Source organism: Archocentrus centrarchus, chromosome 14, assembly GCF_007364275.1.
Source record: "Archocentrus centrarchus isolate MPI-CPG fArcCen1 chromosome 14, fArcCen1, whole genome shotgun sequence".
Classification (NCBI taxonomy): Eukaryota; Metazoa; Chordata; class Actinopteri; order Cichliformes; family Cichlidae; genus Archocentrus; species Archocentrus centrarchus.
The window spans coordinates 13520865-13547390 of record NC_044359.1 but is presented as its reverse complement, the minus strand read 5'-3'; the positions used below and the strand labels follow the sequence as shown (position 1 = coordinate 13547390).

Here is a 26526-nt window from a genome sequence, read left to right as displayed (position 1 = left end):
AATGTATGAATGCGTGGACATGTATGTGGAAATCTGAATGAATATTGCAACCCAAAACCAAACCAGAACAAAAGACAAACCAAGATTACCTGAAGGAGCAGAGAGGGGAGAATAGTTAGTGGAGCCCTGCTTATACACTACTCACAAAAAGTTAGGGATATTTGGCTTTTGGGTGAAATTTCAGGACGAGCCTAAAATGCATTCAAACCTTTATGGGTGAACTTAATGTGACCTTCTCTAAGCTTTTGAATGCACATGTCCAACTGTTAAATGTTTCAGAACGTTTTGCACAAGTTGCTGTTCTCTAACGAGGAGCTTAACGGCAAAATTCACAACAAGTGTTTGATCCTCGAATCGACCAATAAATGTCCTGGTTGGTGATGAGGACGACTGTTTAAACACCAGCTCTAACTGAACCAGGACATTTATCGGTCGATTCGAGGATCAAACACCTGTTGTGAATTTTGCCGTTAAGCTCCTCGTTAGAGAACAGCAACTTGTGCAAAACGTTCTGAAACATTTAACAGTTGGACATGTGCATTCAAAAGCTTAGAGAAGGTCACATTAAGTTCACCCATAAAGGTTTGAATGCATTTTAGGCTCGTCCTGAAATTTCACCCAAAAGCCAAATATCCCTAACTTTTTGTGAGTAGTGTATTAGTGAGCCCAGGTGGCTCCAATTACTCAAGGCCCACCTCTGCCTGCAGGAAGCACCGCTCCTGCAGGCAGAGGAGGGGCCGTGACACCTCCCCCCTTAAAATGAGGGACCCACCCTCATCCCACAGCTTTGGCCAAAATAAAAACAATTCCAAAGGCTCTCAAAATCCAAAATGGAGTCCAATCCTGGCTCCCTAAAGGCTGCCCTGTCCAGCTGTCCATTCCTCCCTTGTAACGGCCCTGGTACCTGGGGAGCAGCTCAACATGAGGAGCAGACAGCCGGGAGAGGAGAGCAAAAGACAGATTAACTACAGGAGCACGGGACAAAGCATCTGCAATTACATGATTTTTACCACTAATGTGCCTAATATCCAGGTTGAAAGGTTGTAAGAATAGAGCCCAACGCATAAGGTGTTGGTTGGGGTTCTGCAAAGACTTCAGAAAAGTAAGCGGGTTATGGTCTGTAAAGACCGTCAGAGGAGTCAAACCAGAGCCGACATGAATCTCAAAATGCTGTAAAGCCCAGATGAGATCTAATGCCTCTTTTTCTATGACTGAATAGTTTTGCTGATACTTATTAAATGTCCGGGAGAAGAAACTGACTGGACACTTAACTCCCTCATCGTTGTCCTGCAATAAGACAGCCCCTGCCCCTATCTGACTGGCATCTACCTGTAATTTGAAGGATTTACCCAAACATGGTGCCTTCAACACAGGAGCTGAACACAAGAGAGCCTTGACTGCCTCAAAGGCTTCCTGACACTGAGTAGACCAGACAAACTCAGCCTGGGCTTTTAACTGGTTGGTCAATGGAGACACTACTACCGAAAAGTTTTTACAAAAAGCACGGTAATACCCTGCCATTCCCAAGAAACGCATGAGTTCCTTTTTAGTGGTTGGCTGGGGGAACTGCTTCACTGCCACCACTTTTGCTTCCACCAGCCGAACAAAACCTTGACCAACAATTTTTCCCAGGTAAGTTACAGTTGCTTTAGCAAACTCACACTTTGCCAAATTAATGGTCAACCTGGCCCACACCAACTTTTCAAAGCCTTTATTTGCTGGACATGCTCCTCCCAAGAATCTGAGTAAATGACAACATCATCAAGATACACAGCACACCCTTCCAGGCCTGACACAACCAAATTCATCAGCCGCTGGAAAGTGGCAGCATTCTTCAAGCCGAAAGGCATCACTGTATACGAGTACAAGCCAGATGGAGTTATGAAAGCAGCTATTTCACGAGCTCTTTCGGTCAGAGGCACTTGCCAATACCCCTTGAGCAGATCAAATTTGCTAACATACTGCGTGGGCCCGACTTGATCAATGCAATCTTCCATCCTAGGAAGTGGGAAAAGATCTGCTTTAGTAACACTATTGACTTTCCGATAATCAGTACAAGGTCTAAATGTTGAATCGGGCTTCCTAACTAGAAGACATGGCGATGCCCAATTGGAAGAACTGGGTTCAGCTATACCATTTTCTAACATATATTTCACCTCTGTCTCCAATTGTTGTTTCTTTTCACACCCAGGACACGCTGGAGAGATTATATCTCTCGGCTGGCCTGGGAACGCCTTGGGGTCCCTCTGGATGAGCTGGAGGAGGTGGCTGGGGAGAGGGAAGCCTGGGCTTCTCTGCTTAGGCTCCTGCCCCCGTGACCCTGCCCCGGATAAGCGGACGAGAATGGATGGATGGATGGTTCTTGAACCTATTTTTCATGGAGTTACAAACATTGACTTTTGAAGCAAATAAATATATTTAACCAAACAATAATAGAAAATGATGTAAAAACATTATAATTGCTGCTAAACTGATGTTCTCATCTGTGCTCATGTGGACCTGAGCTCTGTCTGGTGGTACAGCCTCAGATCCCTCAGCATCATCAGCTAACTCACCACTTACAGCTCCTCTAGCATCTTCAATCCACTGTCACTTCTGCTAGCATCGGCTAATCCTGATCCTTCTCCATGTTTTTCTGGCAGCCACTCATCATCACTGTGACAGGCATCATCCTCACTTGACTCAGATGGTTTATGCTCCACTACTTTGCAGGCCTTCCTATCACAAGATGAACTTGAGCTCTACAAATTACAAAGGCACTAATATTTACTCAATTTATGGAGGTAATATGCAAAAATATTGTACTGTAGTGACCATCATGCAAGAAAGGGTCAAGACCTTAACAGTCTTACCTCGTACTCATGCTGGTCTGCAGGTCTATACACTATATAGACAAATGTACTCGGCCACCTACACATTACACCTGCTTGGCCATTGAAACCCATGCCCTGAAGCTCCCGGTACCCAGCTAATGTACAGATGTGAGTGTCCGAGGAGGTTTGGAGGTCTGCAGTTACTGCAGTCAGCAGAGTGTTGGCGTTTTTTACGCACTATGCACCTCAATAACCCCCCGCCCCCGACTCTGTAACTTTACATGGTCTGCTACTTCCTGGCTGAATTACGGTGGTTCCTAAATGCTATCTAGGAGGGAAGAAATTTCACGAACAATCTTGTTTCCGAAATGTCCGCCATAGTGCGAATTATTTACAAGTTACTTTCGCTTTTATGTATTTATTTATTTATCTGTGGTGGAAACAAGCTTCCATATTCATATTACGCATACGCACAAGGCAGCATGAAAGACACTTATTTGGGTAGTTATTTAGAGTCATTATCTAAAATGAATTTAATTTTAATGCTCACTGAGACATATAATTGCAGTCAAAAGCACTAAAAACTGATGAAGATGATTGACTTTGCACCAAAATAAGGTTTTAAAAGCTCTTGACCCTCAAGGTTACGCTTCCATCTTCATCTGTACTACACGTAGATTTCACAGCAATGTCTCCACGCCCCCCGTGTTCACGTGCTTCTGCTGTCAAAAGGTGAACCGCAGGTGACTCACTGTATCCTGAGTTCTAAGCGCCATCTAGCGGCTCCAGTGGAATATAGCGCTCCATTATTTTATTTTTTTTTTAAAGTTGTTTCATAGATAATAATCCGGTGTGTTATAATTAACATTCAGGTTCAGAAGATGTGAGAATTATAATTAATATATGATCGATATAAATTAAATATAATAATTTTTCGCGGGGTTCGGTAGTTTCAGCCTGGTCAATTGTTCCTTGAAAACAATAAGCTGAACTGATTAATCACTGTTTAGTCTGGTTACAGGAATGATTATAATGTGGATACTGTGTGCAGCGCAACCGCAAAGCGGCCAACTTCATTTGGCTTTGACGTCAGGTAAAACACACCCCACCATCCTGGTCCCGAGCAAGTGCATCTGCTGAGGTGCGCACTCAGCGCGCCGCTCTGCCTACCCGGACACTGCAGTGGAGGTTACGGTGCCATCGCTGCGGCTGCTCGTTCCCGACACCACGTCCCGCTGCAGACTTTAAAGAGCAGAACAAGGGAGCGCTAAAAGCCATGGCCGAGTCCAACCCGCTACGGGGGTTCCCCCGTCTGCGCCGGGCCGCGGTAAGATCTGCCGGGAGGTGGGAGGCTTTAAACGGGGTGGCGAGAAGGAGGATGCTGCAGCGGAGAGATAAACGAGCTTTTCTAAAGACTGTTAGGTGCTGCGACACAGAGGCTGGGATGTGTTCTCATTGCATTAGGTATTTAACATGCCTCCCGGTTAAGAAAAGGGTCGCACTCGGATGGTAGTTCAATATTAAGAGTCTGTGTCGGGGACCAGGACAGGCCAATGACAAATGTTTGGGCTGCAGCTGCAGGTGCGGAACAACAAGGGGCTGTATCAGCTCCGGCACTGCAGTCTGCAAATATAGTGTGATCAAGTTGTGCAGCTTTATGTAACAAAATTTGGTATCTATGTATTTCAAATGCTCACATAAGTCTTAGTGCAGTTGTTCAGTGCAGATATGCCTACAAGTCTGCAGTTATCAAGTTACCTCCATCATGTCTGCTGAATTAGTAAATATCAAGAGAGATCTTGTACACTTGGATGGGACATACAGCTGGAACATTTCTAATGTGTGGAGAAGAATTGTCTTTGTGTCTAAAAAAGCCCCACAGCTATAGTTGATAACAAGCTTACTGGCTTTTAGTGAGTACAAGCGTAATGAGACCTCCTTGAGGTTTGCTTGTGTATTAGATCATACTGTACACATCAGTAGATGGGCATGTGAAAACAGTCTATCATAAGTCATGGATAAGGCATTTCCCCGAAAGAGACTTACATTAGATATAGAAGTCTTCCCCATAATTATTAACTCCTCAGCCTCATATTGTCTGAGCCAGCACACAGGAGAGGGGAGCAGAACTCGATAACTGGACAAGATTGAAGACCTGTGAAGAAAAAGGTCAACACGCTTGATTACTAACCCTGTAACATATGGGAAAAAAGTACTAATTCTTGTGACATCTTTGCATTTATCCAGAGCATGAAGTTTACAGTCTGTGGTGTGTGGAGAGAAATGCGAGCGCATGCAGATGGATGACAGGTGATGTGACAAAAGAGCAGAGTAAGTCAGAGGAGCTGACCATCAGACCTGCTGAAGTGCTGCAGAGGCCGAAAGACTTTGCAGATTGACACAGAAGGGTGCTGAGGCTGTGTTGAGCTTTGCTGGGCTCCGCGGCAAACAGCATTCAGCATTCAGCTGTCAGTAACTCTGAAAGACTCCTCTGACTTTTCTCATCCCTCTCACACTGTAGTCTTCTGACAGGGCTCATTTAAAACCTATTACAGTCCACCTAGTGGTAGCTAATTGCACTGGCCCAAATCAGGTACTTTCAAGAAATAAACTGCTGTCCTTGTACGTGAAGAGGGTCTTTTTTGCAGGATATTAGATTTGGAACATGTTGCAGGAAGTTTTTTCTTTAATTGTGGGGTTGTCAATCTGTGAGGTGAGCCCCCTTAGCAAGGCATAGAACCACAGCACAGAGAGAATATGAACAACAAGGGAGAAATATGGAGTGCAAATACACTGAATGGCTGATTTATGCAGGGAAAATGCAGAGGTTTATGATGCTGATCATTATTTTGCAAACATGTGACATACAAGTCATTTTTTAAAAGATTGATAATAAAGGGGATGAGGTAGGTGTGAAGTTTTGTTTTTTTCATCTTAAGAGGGGGAAATGTCAGAAAACTTTCAGATCCACTACTCAACTCTACTGAAATAAGGGAATGATACAGTTTGTTTTTCCAGACCTCATTTCCAGGCAATCTGCATTTGATCCTGGTGCTCAACCCCAGCAGTTTATTAAGCTCTGCCCCCAGTCCATCATCAAGCACTGACCTGGGCTTCCGCTTCAGCCAGGATGACTTTCTGTTGAAGATGCCGGTGAGAGAAGGGGGTTAAAAACAGAGAATTCTGGGAGAGGCACACTCATGTGCATGCATATTTAACGCCGGCCAGCTAACTGCGAAATGCCTTGTGTTTGTGCTTTCCAGGTGGTGATGCTGCGTTCAGTTGGTGACCTGCTGCGCTACATCGATGAAAATCACTTGACAACAGACTTCACTGCAAAAGTGCAGTTCTGCCAAAGCGACTGGGTCGTCCTCCGCACAGTACGCACTTCCGATATTAGATAATCCAACACATCTAGGCATGTTTTCTGTTATGCTAGCTCACCACTCTGTTAGCACAAGACGCACACTTCCTGACATAAGGACAAGTGTCTCTGCTGCTAAATTTATCAGGCCATGATATCTTATTGTGTGGATGAATTTGTCTTTATAAAAGGAGATATATGCTGAGCCTTCTTTACCAGTCTGTGAAAAACTAAGTATATCCTTACTGCTTCCGTAGGAATTAAGAGGGTAAGCAGCAGCCAGGTGCCACTAATCAAACACACTTGATTAATTGATCATCAGCCACTAAGAGCACCTCTATAAAAGGAGAGGGTTTGGCAGTTTGCTGGTCTGGAGCATTCAAGTGTTTGTTAACACAATGCCACATTTTTCCCAGGAGTGGATCGCTTAGGTCAGACTGTGCAATCCTCAGAGAAGCTGCATATAACCCAAGAGCCACATCTCAGACTCTACAGGCCTCAGTTAATATGTTAATTGCGTTATGTTAATATGTTAATTAAGTTCATGACAGCACAATTAGAAAAAGACCGAACAAGTTGATTGGAAGGCCCCTTCTCTCTTAATAGAATGTGGCAGCATGGCTTAGTTTTGCAAAGTTGCATCTGAACAGAACAAAAGAACAATGTTGTTCGGGGAGATGAGACCAAAGGTTAGCACCACGCTTAGCAGAAACCAAACACAGGTCCTGTGGCTTGTTTTGCAGCCACAGGACCTGGGAACCATGCAGTCAATGAATTGACCATAAACTCCTCTGTATACCAAAGTGTTCTGGAGTCAAATGTGAGGCCATCAGCTAAAGCTTGACTGAAACTGGGTCATGCAACAGGAAAATGATCCCAAGCACAGCAGCAAATCTACAACAGAATGGCTGAAAAAGAAAAGAATCAAGATGTTGCAATGGTCCAAAGTTCAGACCTCAACCTGACTGAAATGCTGTGGTGGGACCTTAAGAGAGCTGTGCATAAACAAATGCTGCAAACCTCAATGAACTGAAGCAACACTGTAAAGACGAGTAGGCAAAAACAATGTGAGAGACTGAGAAAGTCATTCAGAAAACAGCTGCTTGAAGTTATTGCTGCTAAAAGTGGTTCTGCAAGCTGAAATCTTTCTTTTTCACTTGATTTTACACCTAATTTTGAGAACCTGCAAAAAACTGAAATGCTCATTATTTATGTTTTTTTCCTTATCTTTTGTCTTTTTTTTTGTGGGGGTGAAAATCTGTATGTGTTCCCGTAGGCCATTGAAACCTTTGCAGTGACAGTGAAAGAGATTGCCCAGCTGCTGCAGAGCTTTGGATCAGAGCTGTCTGACACTGAACTTCCAGATGAAGCTAATGCCATCGAATTCTTGCTGCATTCACACACACACCGATACCGCCAGATGAAGGTGCTGTTTAACTCTCAATCAATTCCAAGCCTCTCCTCCCTGCTCCTCAAGACTGTGTTCTCTTTTTTTCTTTTAAATTGCATGCATCTAGGATGATATCAGGAGTGTGCTGAAAGAAGGACGTCTCCTTCTGTCAAACCTGGAAACTGTTAAGGCTTCGAAAAGAGACGCAGAGGATGAGAGGGAAATACAAGCAGATATGCACACTGTTCAGAGGTACAGCGTCTGTGAATATGGAGTATGAGAGATGCAAAATATACTCTGTTGATACTACCTTTTCCATCTTATTGAGTCTTTTTAGTAGCTAGTTGGTTTCATGCATGCATGTATGTTTTAGGCTCCTGGCACAGCTTGGTGATATGGAGGAGGCATTTGATGGCTTCTTTGAGAAACACCACTTGAAGCTGCAGCAGTATCTTCAGCTGCTACACTATGAAAATAGCTTCCAGCAGGTGTGATAAATGGTGTTGGCATATTTCCATGAGTTGTAGTAGTTCATGATCTGAGTTACATAGTCTTGTATTTGATATTGTGTGTGTAGATGGAGGAGGTCCTGGAGCGGATTTCTGCCCAGGAGAAGGAGATTGCCTCTTTGGGAACCACAGTGGTTCAGACAGAACAGCTACTTAGAGACCTGGATACACTGGACAAACATGCTCAGGTAACAAACAGACACACACACGATTAAAGTCTCACATGTGGTTTGATGAAAATGACCAAGCAGGCCAAAATGTATACCTGTTTATCAAGCCTAAAGTCAGATAGCACACCTCCCTGCTCTTCCATGCTCATGCACTGTGCTGCCAAAAGTATCCACTTGTCCATCAAATCATTGAATTCCGGTGTTCTAATCACTTCCACGGCCACAGGTGTAAGAAACCAAGCACATAGGCATAGACTGCTTCTGCAAACACTGGTGAAAGAATGGATCGCTCTCAGGAGTTCAGTGATTTCCAGCGTAATACTGTGATAGGATGACAGCTATGGAACAAGTCCAGTCATGAAATTTCCTTGTTACTTAATATTTCACAGTCAGCTGTTAGGGGTATTATAACAAAGTGGAAGTGATTGGGAATGACAGCAACTCAGCCAAGAAGTGGTAGGCCATGTAAAATGACAGAGTGGGGGGTCAGTGGATGCTGAGGTGCACAGTGTGAAGAGGTCACTAACTTTCTGCAGACTTCCAAACTTCATATGGCTTCAGATCCAACATGACTGTGCACCAGTGCCCAAAGCAGGTCCATAAAGACATGGATGAGCATGATTGGTGTGGAAGAACTTGACTGGCCTGTGTCCTGACCTCAACCCAATAGAACACCTTTGGGATGAATAAATACCTGACCTGTGAGCCAGGTCATATTAAACTCTATGGATTCAAAATGGGATGTTACTCAAGTTCATATGCATGTGAAGGGAGATGAGCAAATACTTTTGGCAGCATAGTGTATATGAAAAGCCTGCAGGCCGGGCAAGCAGCAGCAGTCAGCCTCCCAAAAAATACAGTACTAGGCAAACCTTCCTTCCCTTCCATGTGCACACATAGGAAAGCAGCAGACCAAGTCATTTCAGTGGTATCTGTACTCTGTGTTTTTATACCCATGAAGTCTACCAGCTACCAAAACCAGTTGGCTTTGGTGCACAACCTAGCATGCTTCCGATTCATCCAAACTTCAGATGCATGCACTTACTTCAAATCATTGTGAGAACAGACAAGAATATGGTAGTAAAGTGCAATTTGTGTTCAGGCCAGAAACAACTATGAACTCCAGCAAGCATGATATCATATCTTTCCACGCAGCTGCAAAGGCAGTCTGCTAGCATAAAGCTAGAAACAAACGACCTCCACACACAGAATATGGAGGACACTCAGAGGTTAAAGTAGGATTTGGCAGGTGGGGGAACCCCAAGATCATGTGTAATGGTGCAGTGTGGGGAAAAGAATGAATTAGAAGTAAGTCACATAATATTACATATAACTAATCTGCTATTTACTGCTCTTTGCAGGTTTAGTCAGCTGAATTCAGCAAGTGAATCTAATCTGCGGGCGTCTGGGTGGCTTAGTGGTGAAACCGGCGACCACATACATATGCTGCAGTGCGGGCGGTGCGGGTTCAAGTCCCGGCCCGTTGCCAATTTGTCTGCGTGTCTTCCCCTATATCTTTCCCCCATTTCCTGTCTCTCTCCACTGCCATTAAAAGCTGCTGTGATCAAAAATGCAAAAACAAAAAAAAAGTGAATCTAATCTGCATCGTCACCTTCTGCTACCCTTGATCTGACCTCAAATTGACCATAAAAACCATGTCTACTCTGTACTGGTCCAACATGTGGTGCATTACTGTCAACTAACCAGTTTAGCCTCTGCTGAACTCTAACAAACTGCTTAGTAGGCTTGCAATATTGTCATGCAAAGTTTAAATGCTTCAACTTGTTTTGCAAGATGTTGCACAAAAAATCTAACTTCAGCAAACACATTATGTATGGATCTGATATCTGATTTCAAAACTTTAAAATGAGTTAGGGCAGTAAGATTTAAATTTCCAATTTAGCAAAGGCCCCTTCTTGATAGTCCTGATTTTTGAAAATAATCTTTCATTCTCTTTTCTTTTCCTCCCTTTTCTTACATATTTCTTCATCTCTCAGAGTTGCACATTAATGTTTTTCTCTCCCTGTGAAATACAGCAGCTGTACATTTAGCTAGCAGACACATTTTGTAACAATTTGTGTGATATTTGTTGAGCTGCTTGAAAAGCTGCATTTGAAATGACCTGCCACTTACAAAACATTACCCCGTTTATGCTCGCTCCTCTTCTATAGCCAGTTAGATGCTCAAGTGCTGCAACCGCAGCTTTACATCTGCACCACGAACAGATCACAGGAATGAAACAGAAAAAAAAGATATAATGAGGGTGTGAGCGGGCTGTGGGATGCCATTATTTTCATATTACTGAGCCAAGATCTCCATGTTGCCACTAAAAGCAACTCCAGGCTGCAGCACGTGAAAAATTAATTAACATGCCTATCAGCTTTATTTGCTAATTATCTGAAGGAGCCAGAACACCATTCTGGATCGTTCCGGCCTGCTTTAACCCCTGAGCAAACTCACTTTTTATTTAACAATAGCTAACAAAACAGATATTAGATCTGTGGCATCATACATATGCGACTGTTGCACTGCTGGTTTCTTCAGGAAAATTGTTGCAACTGTATGCAGGCCGAAACAGCTTAAATAGCACAAGATTTGCCAATATGCAAAAGTGGCACCACCAGCTGATGTAGTTTGGCCTGCCAGACCATGCTGTTAACTATGGTCAACAGCATTCTGTTTCATGTTTTAAGCACTGTAACATCACTGAAAGAAAACAAACAAACAAAAAATAATTTAGCACCAGTGGAAACAGCAGTATAGTAATAGAAATATTAACTGTGACATCATAATGCAGCATAACATAGTTTAACTGACCCATTCTTGTCCCATTACTAGTTCTCAAAATCATTAGTTGGCACGTTAAGCAAAAACTTACTTTCCTTTATTTCCCTTAATTATCCTTTGTCATGTGATGAGGTGCAGAGAGGACCCAGAGACAAATCAACAAATGCAAGCCTTTTATTTTCCTGTTCCAAATACTACATAGATAAAAACAGTGAGGGTGGGGAAGACACTTATATGAGGAAACCAACCTTCAGAGTTAAAGAAGAAGGTGCTAAAAACTAAATGATTAAATAACACTGAGACATGAAAACTAACACTAAACATGACAAAGACAGGGGAACACAGGAGGCAGGAGAGACTACATGCACAACAAAAGCAGCCAAAACATAACAAAGCCAACCATGACACCCTTATGGTTCTTGGCAGGCATTTGCTAAAATCTGTGCTTGTCTGGCATTTTTGTCATTGCTAGTAAATTTGGTATGTTTGCACTTAAAACCCCTGAAAACTTGTCTCTGTATGAATCAGGAGGAGATGGGTCGTGCCCAGGTGTTGATTCTGCACGGTCACCAGTTGGCTGCCAACCACCACTACGCCCTGGCACTCATCATCCAGCGTTGCAATGAACTGCGACATCACTGTGATATCATCACCACTGCCATACGCACCAAGCGGGCCTCGCTCACTCGAACACAAGACCTGCTGATCCACCTTGAGGAGGTAAAAGTGCTCACAGGACACTCTTACACGTGCAGAAGCTGCAAGTGAGTTGTTGAATGTAGCAAATTCTTTCTTTGTTAGCATCATTCATCTGTATTCGATTCCTTAAAACATGAAGTGTCACCTCGGAATCAGTCTTGGACATGTGCTTAGCAGTCTTTTGTGAGCAGGCTCTTCGCTGGTGTGACGAGGGAGCATATCTGCTGGCCAGTCAGATGGTGGACAAGTTCCAAACCAGAGAAGGAGCTCAGGAGGCGTTGCAGTATCTGTGCTGCCACCAGGAGAGGGCGCCATCTGCACTGAAAAACAGCCAGGACACTCTGAGCTTTGAGTTTCAAGCCATACTCACCCCGCAGCTGCAGGTAACCCAAAGCTGCTGACACAAACGCATGTATTTGACCACACTACTTCTGTTTAGACTCTGTGTCTGTCCAGACCCAGATTTTGATGGTGACAGAGAAGCTGAACTCAATGCAGTCCATGATCAGAAACAGAGAGCAGTGTCTGAGGAAGCTGGCAGATGTGCAGATTCGACCCATACAGCTGGTGGCCCCTCGGCCAGAACCGGACCAGACTTTACAGCGTTGCAAGTCACCTCTCTTTTCCCCTAAACATGGTACAACCCTCTTTCATTGTACTCCTGTCAACACATCCTCAACAATCTATTTCTAATTCAATTTCTCTTGTTTAAGTATACTTCCAGTAGAAAGTATGATAAAGTATGGGATATTTTGAGCTATTGAAGAGGTCCATTTCTGCTGTTGAGTAGGGTTTTATTTGGGCGCAGTTATCGCTGTATGCTACCTCTATTTCCCTCTTGCATTTGACCAGTTTAATCATGCTTTGGTCTCAGTTGTAAAGTTGCTTTGTTGCTCTTTTGCAAACATCTCCTTTTTGCTTTTCTTATATTTGCGATACCCTCCACAGGTGTAGACTTTAATGTCCTGAACTCCAAGTTCTCCTTTGATCTGCTTCCTGGAAAGAGAGCTGCAAGGAGGAACAATAGCCAGCGTAAGGTAGGTGTGTGTGTGTGTGTGTGTGTGTGTGTGTGTGTGTGTGTGTGTGTGTGTGTGTGTGTGTGTGTGTGTGTGTGTGTGTGTGTGTGTGTGTGTATGTGTGTGCGTGTGTGTGCGTGTGTGGGTGGAGTGGGTGTGTTTTCTATTCTGCTGCACCAAATAATTTTGGATTTGATGTGTTTGTTTTCATTGGCTTTTTAAATAGATTTTTATGCATGCTCTGCAGCCCTGAAACTTTATAGACATTACCCAGTGGGCGTGCAGGTAAATGACACTAAACACGATATTTCCAGTAGCAAAAGTGTGTCTGACTGTTGTGTACTATGTGAGAAAAGGCAACTGCAGCAACAGATCTTTGAATTCTGTGTTCATTACATGTGCTTAATTGTTGTCCTACTTGAAAAAGAGCATTTCTGCTCATATTTCTACAGAAGAAAGTTTAAGCTGAGTTTTGTTTGTGTTTTGTCAGATTGAGGTGATGCATGATTACCAAGGCAACCGCAGCTGTCTATATGGTTCCAACTTTGAAACTGATTCAGAGGCAGAAGACAACCCAGAGCAGGTCACACGGTACGCAGTCCTCAGTGTTAATTGTGACTCTAATCTTGTTCTATTTTTTTAGGTTATATGTGATCCATATAAGAACCTTTCAACGTCTTCTTATGTTAATGTCAGAGCTTACACAGTAGTATTACATTGTTGTTGTTTTTTGTCTGTTTATGTTTACTATCACTCTGTTTAGCTGTATTATGAAGGAACTGATATCTACAGAGAGGATCTATGTGGACGAACTGCTCTCCGTCCTTCTGGTGAGTTTAGTTTAGATCATTTGATGGTATCTTTGCTTTGTTGGCTACTTAATAATCTTTATAGATATGCATATCAGTTGCAGAATCTCATGGTAATGGACACTGTTTTAAGTACTGGGGGGTTCTGGAGTTAATTTGTAGTCTGAGTAACCTTGACCAGTCTCACTTTAACAGGCTTTGGTTGCATGCAGGTAAAACAGTCAGCATGAAGAGGAAACACATCTGCTAAGATGCAATTTTGAAACCACTGGCCATCACCTGATGATTTAGCTGTTTATTAGCTTTTGTAGTTTGTCTGCATTCGTCAACATTAACCAGTGCACAGAAGAACAAGTGTTGGCCAGCGTGTCCACTGGCTGGTCATCAGATGATAGGGTGACCAGATTTGAGAGTTTAAAATGAAAAACAACAGCATATTGAGAGACTGAGAACCCACATTGTAAAATTGTTTTGTAATTCATATATATATATATATATATATATATATATATATATATATATATATATTTTTTTTTTTACTTTCTCTGTTTCTTTGGCTTGCCTCACCTTCCCTCCTCTCCCTTCACTGCTCGTTGTCTTGCCTCTGCACTTATCAGGGCTACAGGGCAGAAATGGAGGACCCCTCTATGGCCAATCTTCTACCTGTAGCTCTGCGCAGCCAGAAGGACGTTCTGTTTGGCAACATGCCAGAGATTTACCAGTTCCACAGCAGGTGACTCACACACACACACACACACACACACACACACACACTGAAGTCACAAGCTGTTCCTGTCCCTCTCTGTCTTTTCATGCTGATCCAATTTTCTTTGATGTTCCTCTTGGTTTCTTCTTACAGGATCTTCCTCCAAGATCTGCAGAGTTGCCTGGAGACACCAGAGAGCGTGGGGGCTTGCTTTCTGAAAAGGGTGAGGATGACGTGATGAAAAGCACATGGATGCTATACGATGTGATATAACATAACATATTTAAGTGTACATTTATGTGTGAGCAGAAAGAGAAGTTCCAGGTGTATGAGCGTTACTGCCAAAACAAGCCTCGCTCCGAGTTGCTCTGGAGACAGTGTGCCGATTCGCCCTTCTTTCAGGTAGTTACACACATTTAACACGATGCACTTGATTTCTCATATTGTATTTATGGAGCGGTATTTGTAAAGAATGGCTTTTGAGCTCTCCATCTCTGTGTCCTGTGCTCTCTTTCTGCAGGAGTGCCAGAAGAAGCTTGACCACAAGTTAGGTCTGGACTCTTACCTCTTGAAACCAGTTCAGCGCCTCACTAAGTACCAGCTGCTGCTTAAGGTTTTGTACATCTGAGCTATAAAAATTCATTAATAATCATAACTAATAAAACTGTTTGTTGTATCAACATTTATAATGAGTGAGAGAAGAAGAAGAAAGAATAGACAGAAGAAATACACTTCAGCCATGTTATGAGCATTGACGTTGCATAGTTTGTCACCAGAGGGCACTCTGCAACTTCCCTGTTGGAAACAAACTTAAAATCTTTTGAAAAGTGTTAACATTTGCTCTCATCCACCATGTTATTGTGGATAACTAGATAAGTCATACACCAGAATCTTCTCAGACATTCTTACATTCATCATCTTGAACATAATATTTATTTGGGGGGTGGCTGGAGCTCAGGAGGTAGAGCAGGTCATCTACTAATTGGAAGGTTGGTGGTTTGATCCTTGTTTCCTCCAGTCTGCATGCTAAAGTATCCTTGGGCAAGATACTGAACCTGAGTTGCTCTCCGATGTGTTTGTCTGAGTGTGAATTTGTGTGATGTTAGAAAGCACTTAGGGGTAGAAAAAATGATGATTGGGTGTGAATGGCTGAATGAGGCATGTTGTATTAAATGCTTTGAGTGCTTGAGTAGAGTAGAAAAGCACTATATAAAAACCAGCCTATTTAACATTTGCATGTTAACCGACTGCACCTACATAGACAGCAAACCGTATCATCTCAGTACCAGAAAAAAGAGCTGCTAATTTTATTGGCTACAGCAAAGCAGCTCAAGAAACAAAACATGTTTCATGTGGACACAGAGGATTTTAAAAGGTGCAGACACTAAGACAGGAGACAGGATGCCAATTATTTGAATGTGCACACAGCCATTTAAAATGGACAGGCATCAAGGCAGTCTAGATCAGATAACGTAAGAGCCACTGACATGTCACGCTGTGTGCCTGTTCTCGCCTAGGAGCTTTTAAGGCACTGCACAGAGGAGCGATGCCGCTGTGAACTCCAGGACGCTCTGGGCTCCATGCTGGAGCTGTTGAAGTCTGTCAATGACTCCATGCATCAAATCGCCATCACCGGATATCAGGTATCAGCCAGTCTAATCAACAAATAAAACAGCGGACAGTCACATTACTGGTGACCATATTTTCACACTTTATCTTATTAGTGTGAATCACAAAATTTTTCTTGCTGACTGTGATAAAAATAGATCACCCATGTGAAGAAACCTTCAGTATATTAATTTGCTGGCAGCTGCAGATTCATCTGAGTCTTGTGTATCCATCTGTCTATCTCTTTGACACAGGGTGATCTCAGCCAGCTGGGCCGTGTCGTGATGCAGGGCAGCTTTAGCGTGTGGATCAGCCATAAAAGGGCAGCAGTGCGAATGAAAGAGCTGGCCAGATTTAAACCCATGCAGAGACACCTCTTCCTCTACGAGCACGCCCTGCTCTTCTGCAAGCGCAGAGATGAAGACAACCACGACAGGACGCCCTTCTACAGCTTCAAATCCTGCCTCAGAGTGATGACACTAATAATGTTCTCACATTATCAACCCAAGCTGCATCCAAACACTGTATTCAATTTACAGTTTTTCTCTCTGTCTATAGATGAGTGCAGTGGGTATCACCGAAAATGTGAAAGGAGATGTGAAGAAATTTGAAATCTGGTATAGTGGCAGAGAAGTGGTGTACATAGTTCAGGTATTTGACTTTTTTTTTTTCTGTTTTATGTATACTTTCAAAGGCTTTCAGTGTTTCAGTGTTATAGTCAGTGGTATGCTCTGTGTGTTTAGGCTCCTACGCAGGAGGTCAAAGTTGCCTGGCTGATGGAGATTCGAAAAATTCTCAACAACCAGCAGAAACTACAAGGTTTCGATTATTGCTGTGGTTCCTTTGTTACTATTCTTTTTCCTTTTTTGAAAGCCCAGTTTCATTTTCTATGAATTGGATTCAGCTGTGATTTAAAATTTTTTTTATATATAAAGTGTTTTGTGGGTTTTGTTGTCACCTTAAGCTCTTTGCTGTTCGGGATTTCTAGCATTGTCATTTCCTTTAGTCTGTTTGTGGATTTTATTCCTTCTAAATTTAACTCATTCTTCTTGTGTCATCTCATTTTCGTAGATGAAGCTTCTCTTCCACTTTCAGACAACCCTCTCTCTGACAGGTGATTCTCTCTGCAAGACCTCACATGATCGAGGGGTGGGCAAAAATATTCACATAAGAACCTTGAAATACAATTTTTAATCAAGTCACATACCAAAAAGCTGTTTTACCACAATCCTATGAAAAAGTTGGGATGCTGTGCAAAATGTAAATGACATCAGAATGCAATGATTTGCAAGTCTCATAAACCCATATTTTATTCACAGTAGAACATGGAAAAAATATCAAATGTTTAAACTGAGACATTTTACTGTTTCATTAAAAATATGAGCTCATTTTGAATTTGATGGGCAGCATGTCTCAACAAAGCTGGGATGGGGGCAACAAAAGGCTGGAAAAGTCTGTGGTACTAAAAAGAAACAGCTGGAGGAACTAATGAGGTTAATTTAGCAGCAGGTCAGTAACATGAATGGGTATTAAAAGAGCCTCTTAGAGAGGCAGTTTCTTAGAGGGCAGAGGTTCACCAATCTGCAAAAAACTGCATCTACAAATTGCGGAAGACTTTCATCAGTGTTCCTCAGAGTAAAATTGTTACTATTGTGAATATCTTATTGTCTACAGTACATAATATCATCAACAGATTTAGAAAATCTGGAGAAAGAAACAAGGTCTAAAATCAGTGTTGGGCGCCCATGATCTTTGTGTCTTCAGGCAGCTCTGCATTAAAAACAGACATGATTCTGTCATAGAAGTCACTGCATGGGCTCAGGAACACTTCCAGAAATCACAGTCTGTGGTCACAGTTCACCTTCTCATCCACAAATGCAGGTTAAAGCTGCATCACGCAAAGAAGAAACCACATGTGAACATGATCCAGAAACACTGGCCTCTTCTCTGGGCCAAAGCTCCTTTTAAAATGGATGGAGGCAAAGTGGAAAACTGTTCTGTGGTCAGATACATTGAAATTGAAAATGTTTTTGGAAAACATGGATACCACTTCCTCTGGGCTAGCATAGAGGGACCATCTGGCTTGATATGAGCACAGTTCAAAAGCCTGCATTTCTGATAGTATGGGGGTGCATTAGTGCCTATGGAATTGGCCGGTTGCACATCTGGAAGATCATGGGTATCCAATACTGATTTTTGACCTTCTGTCTTGCACGCAGTGTTTATACACCATCAATGCTTAAAGGTATATGCAGGTTTTAGAGCAACATATGCTACCATCCAGATAATGTCTTTATCAGGGAAGACCTTGCATAGTTCAGCAAGACAATGTTAAACTGCATACTGCATCTATTACATCAGCATGGTTGAAGAGTCAGGGTGCTGAACTGGCCTGCCTGCAGTCCAGTCCTTTCACCAACTGAAAACATTTGGAGCATCATGAAATGAAAAATATGACAAAGACCGTTGAGCAGCTCGAATCCTGTATCAGGCATGAATGAGACAACATTCCTCACCCAAAAGTCCAGCAGCTGCTCTCCTCAGTTCCTCCAGTTACAGACTGTTAAAAGAAGAGGGGATGCTACAACATGGCCCTGTCCCAACTTTTTTGAGACATGTTGCAGCAACATGTCTCAAAAAAATTCAAAACTTAATTTTCTTAAAATGCTGCATTTTCTCAGTTTAAATATGTGATATTTTTTCTATGTTCAACTGCGAATGAAATATGGATTTGTGATATTTGCAAATCATTAGATTCTATTTTTATTTACATTTTAGACAGCATCTCAACTGTTTTTGCAATCAGGGTTGTACAAGTAACTCAGTGGATAGAATTTCAAAACTTCCTCACCTCAGACAGCATCATGGATAGAAAACTGTTGTTAATGTTGCATCAGAGAAGCTGTTTATGATGCTTCATGTGCGATGAGAGCAGGCCAACTCACTTTTGATGACTCAATTCAGGTATTCATTTAAAACTTGAAAAAAAAAAGAGACTGTTATTTGATCCTCAAATCCAATTTCTGGAATGATTTCATGATCAAATAACACCCACCTACATTTCAGGATATCCGCCATGATCATAATCATAATTCTCGTAATAATCTTTTTGCAGTTTATTGCTGTTACTGAGTGAGTGTGCATGTGCGCAGTGGCTCCGTATGTGTATGCATCAGCATCTTTGTCATTCCCCCTGAGATCTGGCGTCCGTGGCTGAACTGCCAAATCCTGCAGATGGCACAACATTGTCTTCAGCTCTGATATTTCAAGCTGCTGGATTTCAGCACCATGGGCAGTGCTGTTCACTGCCACAGTTTCTTTGAGTGCTGCTGGGCTTCTCTTGATACAGTATTCATGTATATCCACTCGTAACTGTCCCTGATTAGATGGTTTAAAGTGTTATTGACTGTGATAGGGAAGCACTGTAATAACATTGTTTTAAAGCAACTTTGTTAGATGTGTTCTTGATCCCGGGGTGAGGACAAAAGTCACAGGCCATGCTAGAAATTTGCTCGAAAGAGAGAACTGTAAGTCTGTGATAGCTATTAGGCCAACTTAGAGGTTTTTTTTTAACATCTTACAGTTGCTGATCTGATGATTCTAAATAATTGAAAGTGCTGGTTCTCCATCACTGACAGTGTCAGTGATGGAGCTTCACAGGGTGTTGGTGTTTGCAGATGTGTGTGTTTGTGGAGTTATTCTATTCTAGAGAAGACAGTGATTTGTTTACAGTTAGCATGCCAGCATGTTGTAAACTCGATTAAGGGTCCTGAGTCCCGTGAGTGTCACAATACGCAAGTTCATGCAGATACATTTTAGAGGAAATTTATCCACACTGGCACATTTTCTTTTTGTCAGCAGCTTCCATGAAAAGATCAAAACTAATATTATTTATATTCACATCCAGCATGTCAGTGTCAATCCAAACATGTCAATGACATACTGTTGCAGTGTTTACCAAGATCACAGGCACTGGGACAGGGCCATTTGGTAAAATAAATATTTGTGATCATTAAGGGTGCTACAAGGTATTGCCAGAGATAATTAATGGATTTAAGTGCCCAAATGCACTGTGCAAAAATAATTTAACACACAATCTTTAATAGCTGATTTCCAGGGAGGAAATAGGAAGAATCAGAAAGCAAACCTGCACCCTGTACTATGAAGCAAGCTCCAGATAATGGAAATACATCCTGGCTAAAACTGGATGGAACCAAAAGACAAATACTAAACACAGGGGGAAGAAGAGTAAACAAGAAATCTGAAAAAAGTGAGCACAGGAGGGCAAAGGAACTCACACTGAAACAAAACAGAGGGAAACACTGAGGGTGAAATCCCAAAAAATTGATTCAGTTCATTTGGATGCACTGTTTTCAGTGGGAGAAACATTTCATCATTCACCAGAGGGACTTTTTCAGTCTCAGCTGATGCATTTTTTCACAACACCGCATCTCTGCGGCTTTCCAACCCCAAAATGCACTATGCCAAAAATTGGTCCACACCAAGGATCAGGTCCCCTGGCACAAACAGAGATATATAGTGTGCTTTGTTAAGTTCCAGGAGGATTGCTGTGAATTATACATCTGGGAAAATAAATGACCTAAGCAGATGGCACAACACAGAAGAGATAACTTGTCAGCCCAGGACTCTGCAGTCTATCTACACCTGTAGGCCAGTGGTCCCTCTGTCAGTGATGAAGTTGTGCACATCCTGGGCAGGGATGGTTTGAATGAGTGTGCATGTGTCAAGCACATCATTTATTTATGTGAAAAGGGAACCAACATTACTGAAATGAAGAGTGGACCTAATCTTACATCTTTCACCATCTTACCATGCTGTGATTACAGCCATTCCCCAACTTTCTGTGAATGTACTCATGGCCAATGATCAATGCTCATGACAATTTGTGTATTAACAATCATGAAACTCCCACTGAAAACGATGCATCCAGATGAACTGGATGAACTTTTTGGGATTTCCTTACCTGGATTATTGAGCATGCATTAAGACCGAGGGTGGAAACGTAAGTTGGAATAACAATGAAATCAAACTCATAAGTAAACACAGAAGACTAAAAGTCATCATACCAGAGTAATAAGAAATCAAAACAGAGTTTCAAAAAATACATCAAAATTCAAGCACTAAACTCAAACAAAAATCTATTTATTAAGAATACAAAACTCAAATCTACACAATCCTAGGACCACAACACAGTGTTAGTGTTGGTCTGATCACTGGAATTGTTGACATACATTGAGGGATAGCAGCGATTTCTTGTAAGTATTTGAGCATGGTAAAAACCCTGATCAGACATTGTCTTGAAGCACTTTTTGATTCTTACTAATACACAGTATGGATGATGAAATACTGCAATGATTGTCACTTTTTGAATGATTTATGTATCTAATACTGTTATAGGCCTCATAGTATTTGCAAGTAATTACAGTGTTTGCTTTATTTAGCAGATGGGAAGGGTTAGGGCATTCAGACAGCTGTTATTCCATTGTGTTAATGTTCTTCCTAGTTATTGGATTAAATGGGACAAATTTCACCCATCTACTACATAAAGCAGGTTGAACCACGCGGGGAATTATTTGCAAATGCTGTTTAATCAAGTCCTAATATTTTCATATATTGCAGCGATCTCTGATATAATTGATTCTTATATGAAAACCTCAAACTCTTTTGAAATCAGGCGCTGAAATATATGTGACTGTAAACTGAGTGGAATGCTGTATTAATTTACTGTGGCTGAGGTACGAGCTCGTTTTGTGACACCGTGGATGTTGTTGTTGTTGTTGTTCGTTTTGTTTGTTTTGCTCGTGTCTTGTTCCCATTGTGATATGGTTTAGTGCATCAGAGATGTGTGTGTCGTGGGGCGACGCGTCGGTGGGAGGCTGCTCAGCGTGTCTCCTTGTTCCTCACAGCTCCTCTGCAACAAGCCACTCCCACAAGGCCAGAGGAGAGGAGTCGATACACACTAGCCCCGCCCACTCTGATCCTGTGGTTCATTCACCTCGACGCAGTGAGTTTGACAGTCAAAATGGAACACTCACTCACACACTTTACCATTTAATTAATGTGTAATTGGATTGGGCAGCACAGTGTTTAGCACCTTTGCCTCGCAGCAAGAAGGTCCTGGGTTCATATCTGCCATTTGGCCGGGGCCTTTCTGTGTAGAGTTTGTATGTTCTCCCCATGTCTGCGTGGATTCTCTCTGGGTACTCCTGCGACAGGTGAGCTGTACAAGGTGTACCCTGCCTCTTGCCCCATGCCCCCTTCCCGAACAGGATAAGCAGAAGAGAATGGATGGATGGATTTATTTAATGGAAACAAAGAAAAATGTGGAAACAGTGTGCTGCTAGTGTTTGTTCAATAGATAATGACACAGTGTAATATGTCATGTGTTGTCTACTTGTCTGAGTTTGTATTTACCTAATTTTGATACCTGGTGATGACCACATTTTTTTCATTATGTCCCGATATGTAAAACTTTAGAACTGAAGAAGGTGTACTTTCTTTTTAACATAACTATTACATTAGCAAGACTCAGCCTGTTCAATGTTCTCATTTAAGGAACAAAACTAAAAGAACAATAAGCAGAATTTTCACACGAATATCTCACAGAAGATAAACAGTGATGAATATTAAAGAGTAAAATGTGATTCCACAGTTTTCACTTCTTTTAGCCTGTCTGTCATCTGCAGGTTGGCCTGTGAATGCTCACTCAGTGGCAATCTGCGAGGGCCTAGAGGACTGGGGTGCTACAGACCTGTCTGCTTTATCAGACTCAGAGGAGGAGGATGAGGATCTGCCTGCCCCGCTGGTGAGATTTTGTTGCTTTCACAGCAGCTGTATATTTTCAAATTCTAGCACAATATTATTTTTTGTTTGTTTGGTCTTTTTTGGGTCCTGCTTCTTTAAGGAAAATTTATGAAAATTTAAGCCGTGCCGCTACACTCCAGCTACTGACTAGGTTAGACTAGGTGAAAGGTCCTACCTGAACCCCAAAGGTCCTCAATAACCTGCAATGTACCAACTTTCTTTTTTTGGCATTACTTTCCTCCTCTTCCTCTTTTTGTCACCTCCTTTGGGAGACTCATATTAGATGAGACCCAACTTCATTTGTCATCCATCCAGCAGGACTAAAGGACACAATGTGACTGACATAACATTTATTGTACACTGATGCTTTGCTGCCTGTGGTGGTTTATCAGTTCCTAAAAGAGTGAATAGGTATGTGTTTGTCTATCTTGCTGTAATGCACGTTTCCCCTCAGTTTTAATTGTCTTTACTCTGTTCAGGTGGCAGGCAGGTACAGGGTAATGGTAGAGAGCACCATGGCCAGCTCTGATGACATCATCTTTAACTGTGGTGACGTCATCCAGCTGCTGCATGAGGATTCATCAGGAATGTGGTAAGACAGGCCACATATTTCAGAAATTTTGATTTCAAGCTTTTTAAAGGTGAAAAAAATCTTTGCATGTCTGTGTTGTGTGTAATTACAGGATGGTAAAGAATATAAGTCGTGGTGAAGAAGGCCGCGTTCTACCTGAGGACCTGCACAGGATTCTGGGAGAGACATGCTGAGAGCCAGTCAGCACAGAAGATGAATAAACAAGTGTGTGTGTGTGTTTGTCACTCACCCTTTGCCTGAATATCCTTCCATCCATACGGACTCATGTATTCCATCGACCTTCTGAAAAAAGTGGGCATCTGATATCTGATTGTTTGTCAGTCAGAATGAAGCACAACATCAGCCACATACTTTCCTCCTCAGACTGTTGTGAGAGTTTTTCCTCAGAAGACTGTAAACTACAGAAAGCACCTCAGAAGACTGGAACAATGGGAAGCACATAAAAGCCATCCTTTCCTCTGCCTTCTCTCGCAGTAATACAGCAGATTATTTGGACTGACGACTTTAAACAGGGGCTTTTATTTATATGTTCAGAGTGGACTTCTTAATTTCTATTTTCTTATGAAATATCACAGAACTCATGGGTATGCCTACCAACATATCATTACTGTTCATGTGCCAAATAGCTAAGCTAACTGTCATGCAGAAATGCCCTGGTTAGGCCACCTCTTAGTAGCCAACGTGAACACTCAATGTCTGCCAGTGGGGTTCATGTGATACAAAAAGACAAAAATACAAAAAGAACATTGAAGAAAAAAAAAAAGGTGAAAATAGGGTGTTTTAGTTTTGCAGGTCTCAACTTTCATACAAAATTTAGTTGTAGAGAATCTTGACATTCAGTGTTCATGGTGTAGAAGAAAAAAAATTACTGCATACCCTTGTTAACAGTTGGCTTAATTAAAGGGGACCCATTATGCTTCTCCTTACTTTCTGCTTAATTAGTTAGCTGTTACAGTGGTGCACATTCATAGTAAGCATGGCCAGAGTTTCAAATAAAGATGTCAGCATATGTGCAAGTAATCCATGTGAGCTAAAAGCTCTGGCTTCAGATGGCTCTGAATGCTCAGTTTCACACAGTTCATTCTGCTCTTGGCTCTATGTGACCTCAGTGAGAATGGAGAGCTCTGATATGCACATAACTCTGGCTGTGAGTGCAGAAGCCCCACCCACCTCTCTGTTTATGAGGGGCGACTCGTAAAGAGCCAGCTTAAAGTAATGGAGAAGGGGATTGGACCAAAGCACAGCCTAGTGTAAGATAAATGATTATTTTGAACTGTGAATCGTGCAAAGCTGCTTTAGTAGAGTCCAAGAATAAAAAATATGGAGCTGGAAATGAGCATAATCGGTCCCCTTTGAGACGTGTCATAGCAGGAAAGGCAGAGGCATAAAAACATTATTAAAAGCTAGTTTGGGAGTTTTAACTTCTAGTGGAGCAGTCCTGTCTCTCGCACATGTGCGGTAACACACCCATGTGCAAATCGCAGTTCTGTCCATCCTTTTATATCATTCAGTGTGACTGCAAGTGGAAACAAAATGGCAACTTGTTAGTTGTTATTGTTGATGCAAACTATGTTGTGCAAATAGTCTATGATCAAGTGACTAAATTCCTGTTTGATAGAGCTGAAGGAAACCAAAGGCCTTGTTGAAGTCTTTTTCCCGGAGTGTCTCTGAGGACGTGCAATTTTTGTGATTAATACAGAAGATTATAAAAACTTTGCTTACTAGAAGCCCCCTCAGTGCACTTTAAAGAACAGATTTAATTAGGTTTTGTCTAAATTCCTCATCCTTGCTTCTGTACACTGTGGCATACTGAAACACTGAGACGGACAGATGTTCTCCTGCTATGACAAAATTTTCTGTATTGAAAATAAAAGCCGTGGTAAAAGTCTTGGTTGCGGTGTGAGTCACTCTCTAAGAGCAGGAGTTGCCTGAAAACTACTGGGTTGCTGTTATGCTTTTATTTATGGTGATGATATATTTTTCAATGAAAGTTATATTCTGTGATATGCTTATTTTGAATTGATGATAATTCAGTAACTTGTCCATCAAACTAGTCTTATCACCATTACTACTGAGAAGCATTATGATTGTTTGCTTGCCGCTGTGCACGGGTAACTCACTTCCTGCATATGTCTGTTGCTTGATTTCCACCTGCACAGAGAAACTATCCTCAGTGTTCGGTACTAACTGTAAAATGCATAATGTAGAGCTGTCAACTAATCATTTACAGCATATTGTTAAAATGTAATTTGAGGGAAATCATTTTGGAAATGCCTTTCAAGTATTGTAACTGCCTTGTTTTAAAACTGCCCAGTCCAACCTTGTCTACATTGTAAAAAAGAAGCCAGAGAGGTGTGTGAAGTGTGCAGAGTGGTCACAAAAACACTGCCACTTAACTGTAAATGAGCTGAGAGTTCATCGCTCACTGATGTGGTGTAATTACCTGAGTTGCTGGCAGCTTATTTAGACATCTACAGCAAACTGTGACTGTGTAAATGTTAACAATCTAAATTTTGGCTTTTTAACATCATTCAGTCCTCTAAATGGCAGCACTTCTTTGGACAGACAGATGCTGATACTCTGCTATCAAGTGAAGAAATGAAATTATTTCCAGAATATTTCAATTTAATCCTTCCAGTAGCAGTAAATCCAAGATTAGCTTGAACACAAAGTAAAGATTCATTTTCACAGTATTTAACACCCACAGTGGGAGCATTAAAGTTACTTGATAGTGAGTGCTCGGCCATCCAAACGAAGTGTGTTCACTGATCCATAATACTAAATAAAATTTCTTCACTTTAAATTGATTTGAAATCCACCCACCGCTGACTGCACTGTAGCATCAGAAGTTATTAATGGATTAGTTCAGTTTGGCTTCAGCGTATTTCATACTTTAACTTGGTGTTTGCTGCTTTTGCTTATTTTCCACTTTAAAAAAACACTCATAGTAAAAACTTGTATGATGATGAATTATGTATATTATTATTTTCTGAAAATATAAACACTGGACTATTTTATTTGTTTTGATTTGTCCCCTGATCATTGCCTTATGTACAGTCTCAGCTTGATTGGTTTCTCCATAACTCTGTGTTTAGTTTGATGGCACCTCTTCGAGTCTGGTACCAGCAAAATTCAGTACCAGTTCATTTCAGTGATGCAGAGGGGTGGCGGCGGTGGTGGGGGGTCATATTTGTGATTACTGTGTCAGGGTGAACCTGATAGGCCCGTTTTACACCAG

The 26526-nt window shown here is 41.8% G+C and overlaps 1 protein-coding gene across 1 annotated transcript; it reads left to right on the top strand.

The window, feature by feature from the left end:
• The first annotated feature begins 3988 nt into the window (after positions 1-3988).
• Positions 3989-26292, top strand: mcf2b (MCF.2 cell line derived transforming sequence b). Its single transcript, XM_030747091.1, has 26 exons — positions 3989-4140; positions 5832-5966; positions 6077-6193; positions 7454-7603; positions 7695-7819; positions 7941-8055; positions 8145-8264; positions 11562-11753; positions 11924-12115; positions 12189-12369; positions 12681-12769; positions 13239-13339; positions 13512-13578; positions 14175-14290; positions 14417-14486; positions 14573-14665; positions 14784-14876; positions 15781-15906; positions 16126-16341; positions 16430-16522; positions 16615-16690; positions 16943-16985; positions 21724-21896; positions 22579-22697; positions 23176-23288; positions 23380-26292. Exons 1-26 carry the CDS (start codon positions 4090-4092, stop codon positions 23459-23461), a joined length of 3048 nt encoding a protein of 1015 aa, XP_030602951.1. The 5' UTR covers positions 3989-4089; the 3' UTR covers positions 23462-26292.
• The last annotated feature ends 234 nt before the right edge of the window (positions 26293-26526 follow it).

Excerpts from the sequence above, each read along its gene's own strand:
- mcf2b (XM_030747091.1), top strand. The coding sequence starts at position 4,090 with ATGGCCGAGTCCAACCCGCTACGGGGGTTCCCCCGTCTGCGCCGGGCC. Across the intron at positions 4,141-5,831 it reads CCCGTCTGCGCCGGGCCGCG|ACCTCATTTCCAGGCAATCT; the intron begins GTAAGATCTGCC and ends TTGTTTTTCCAG. Across the intron at positions 5,967-6,076 it reads ACTTTCTGTTGAAGATGCCG|GTGGTGATGCTGCGTTCAGT; the intron begins GTGAGAGAAGGG and ends TGTGCTTTCCAG.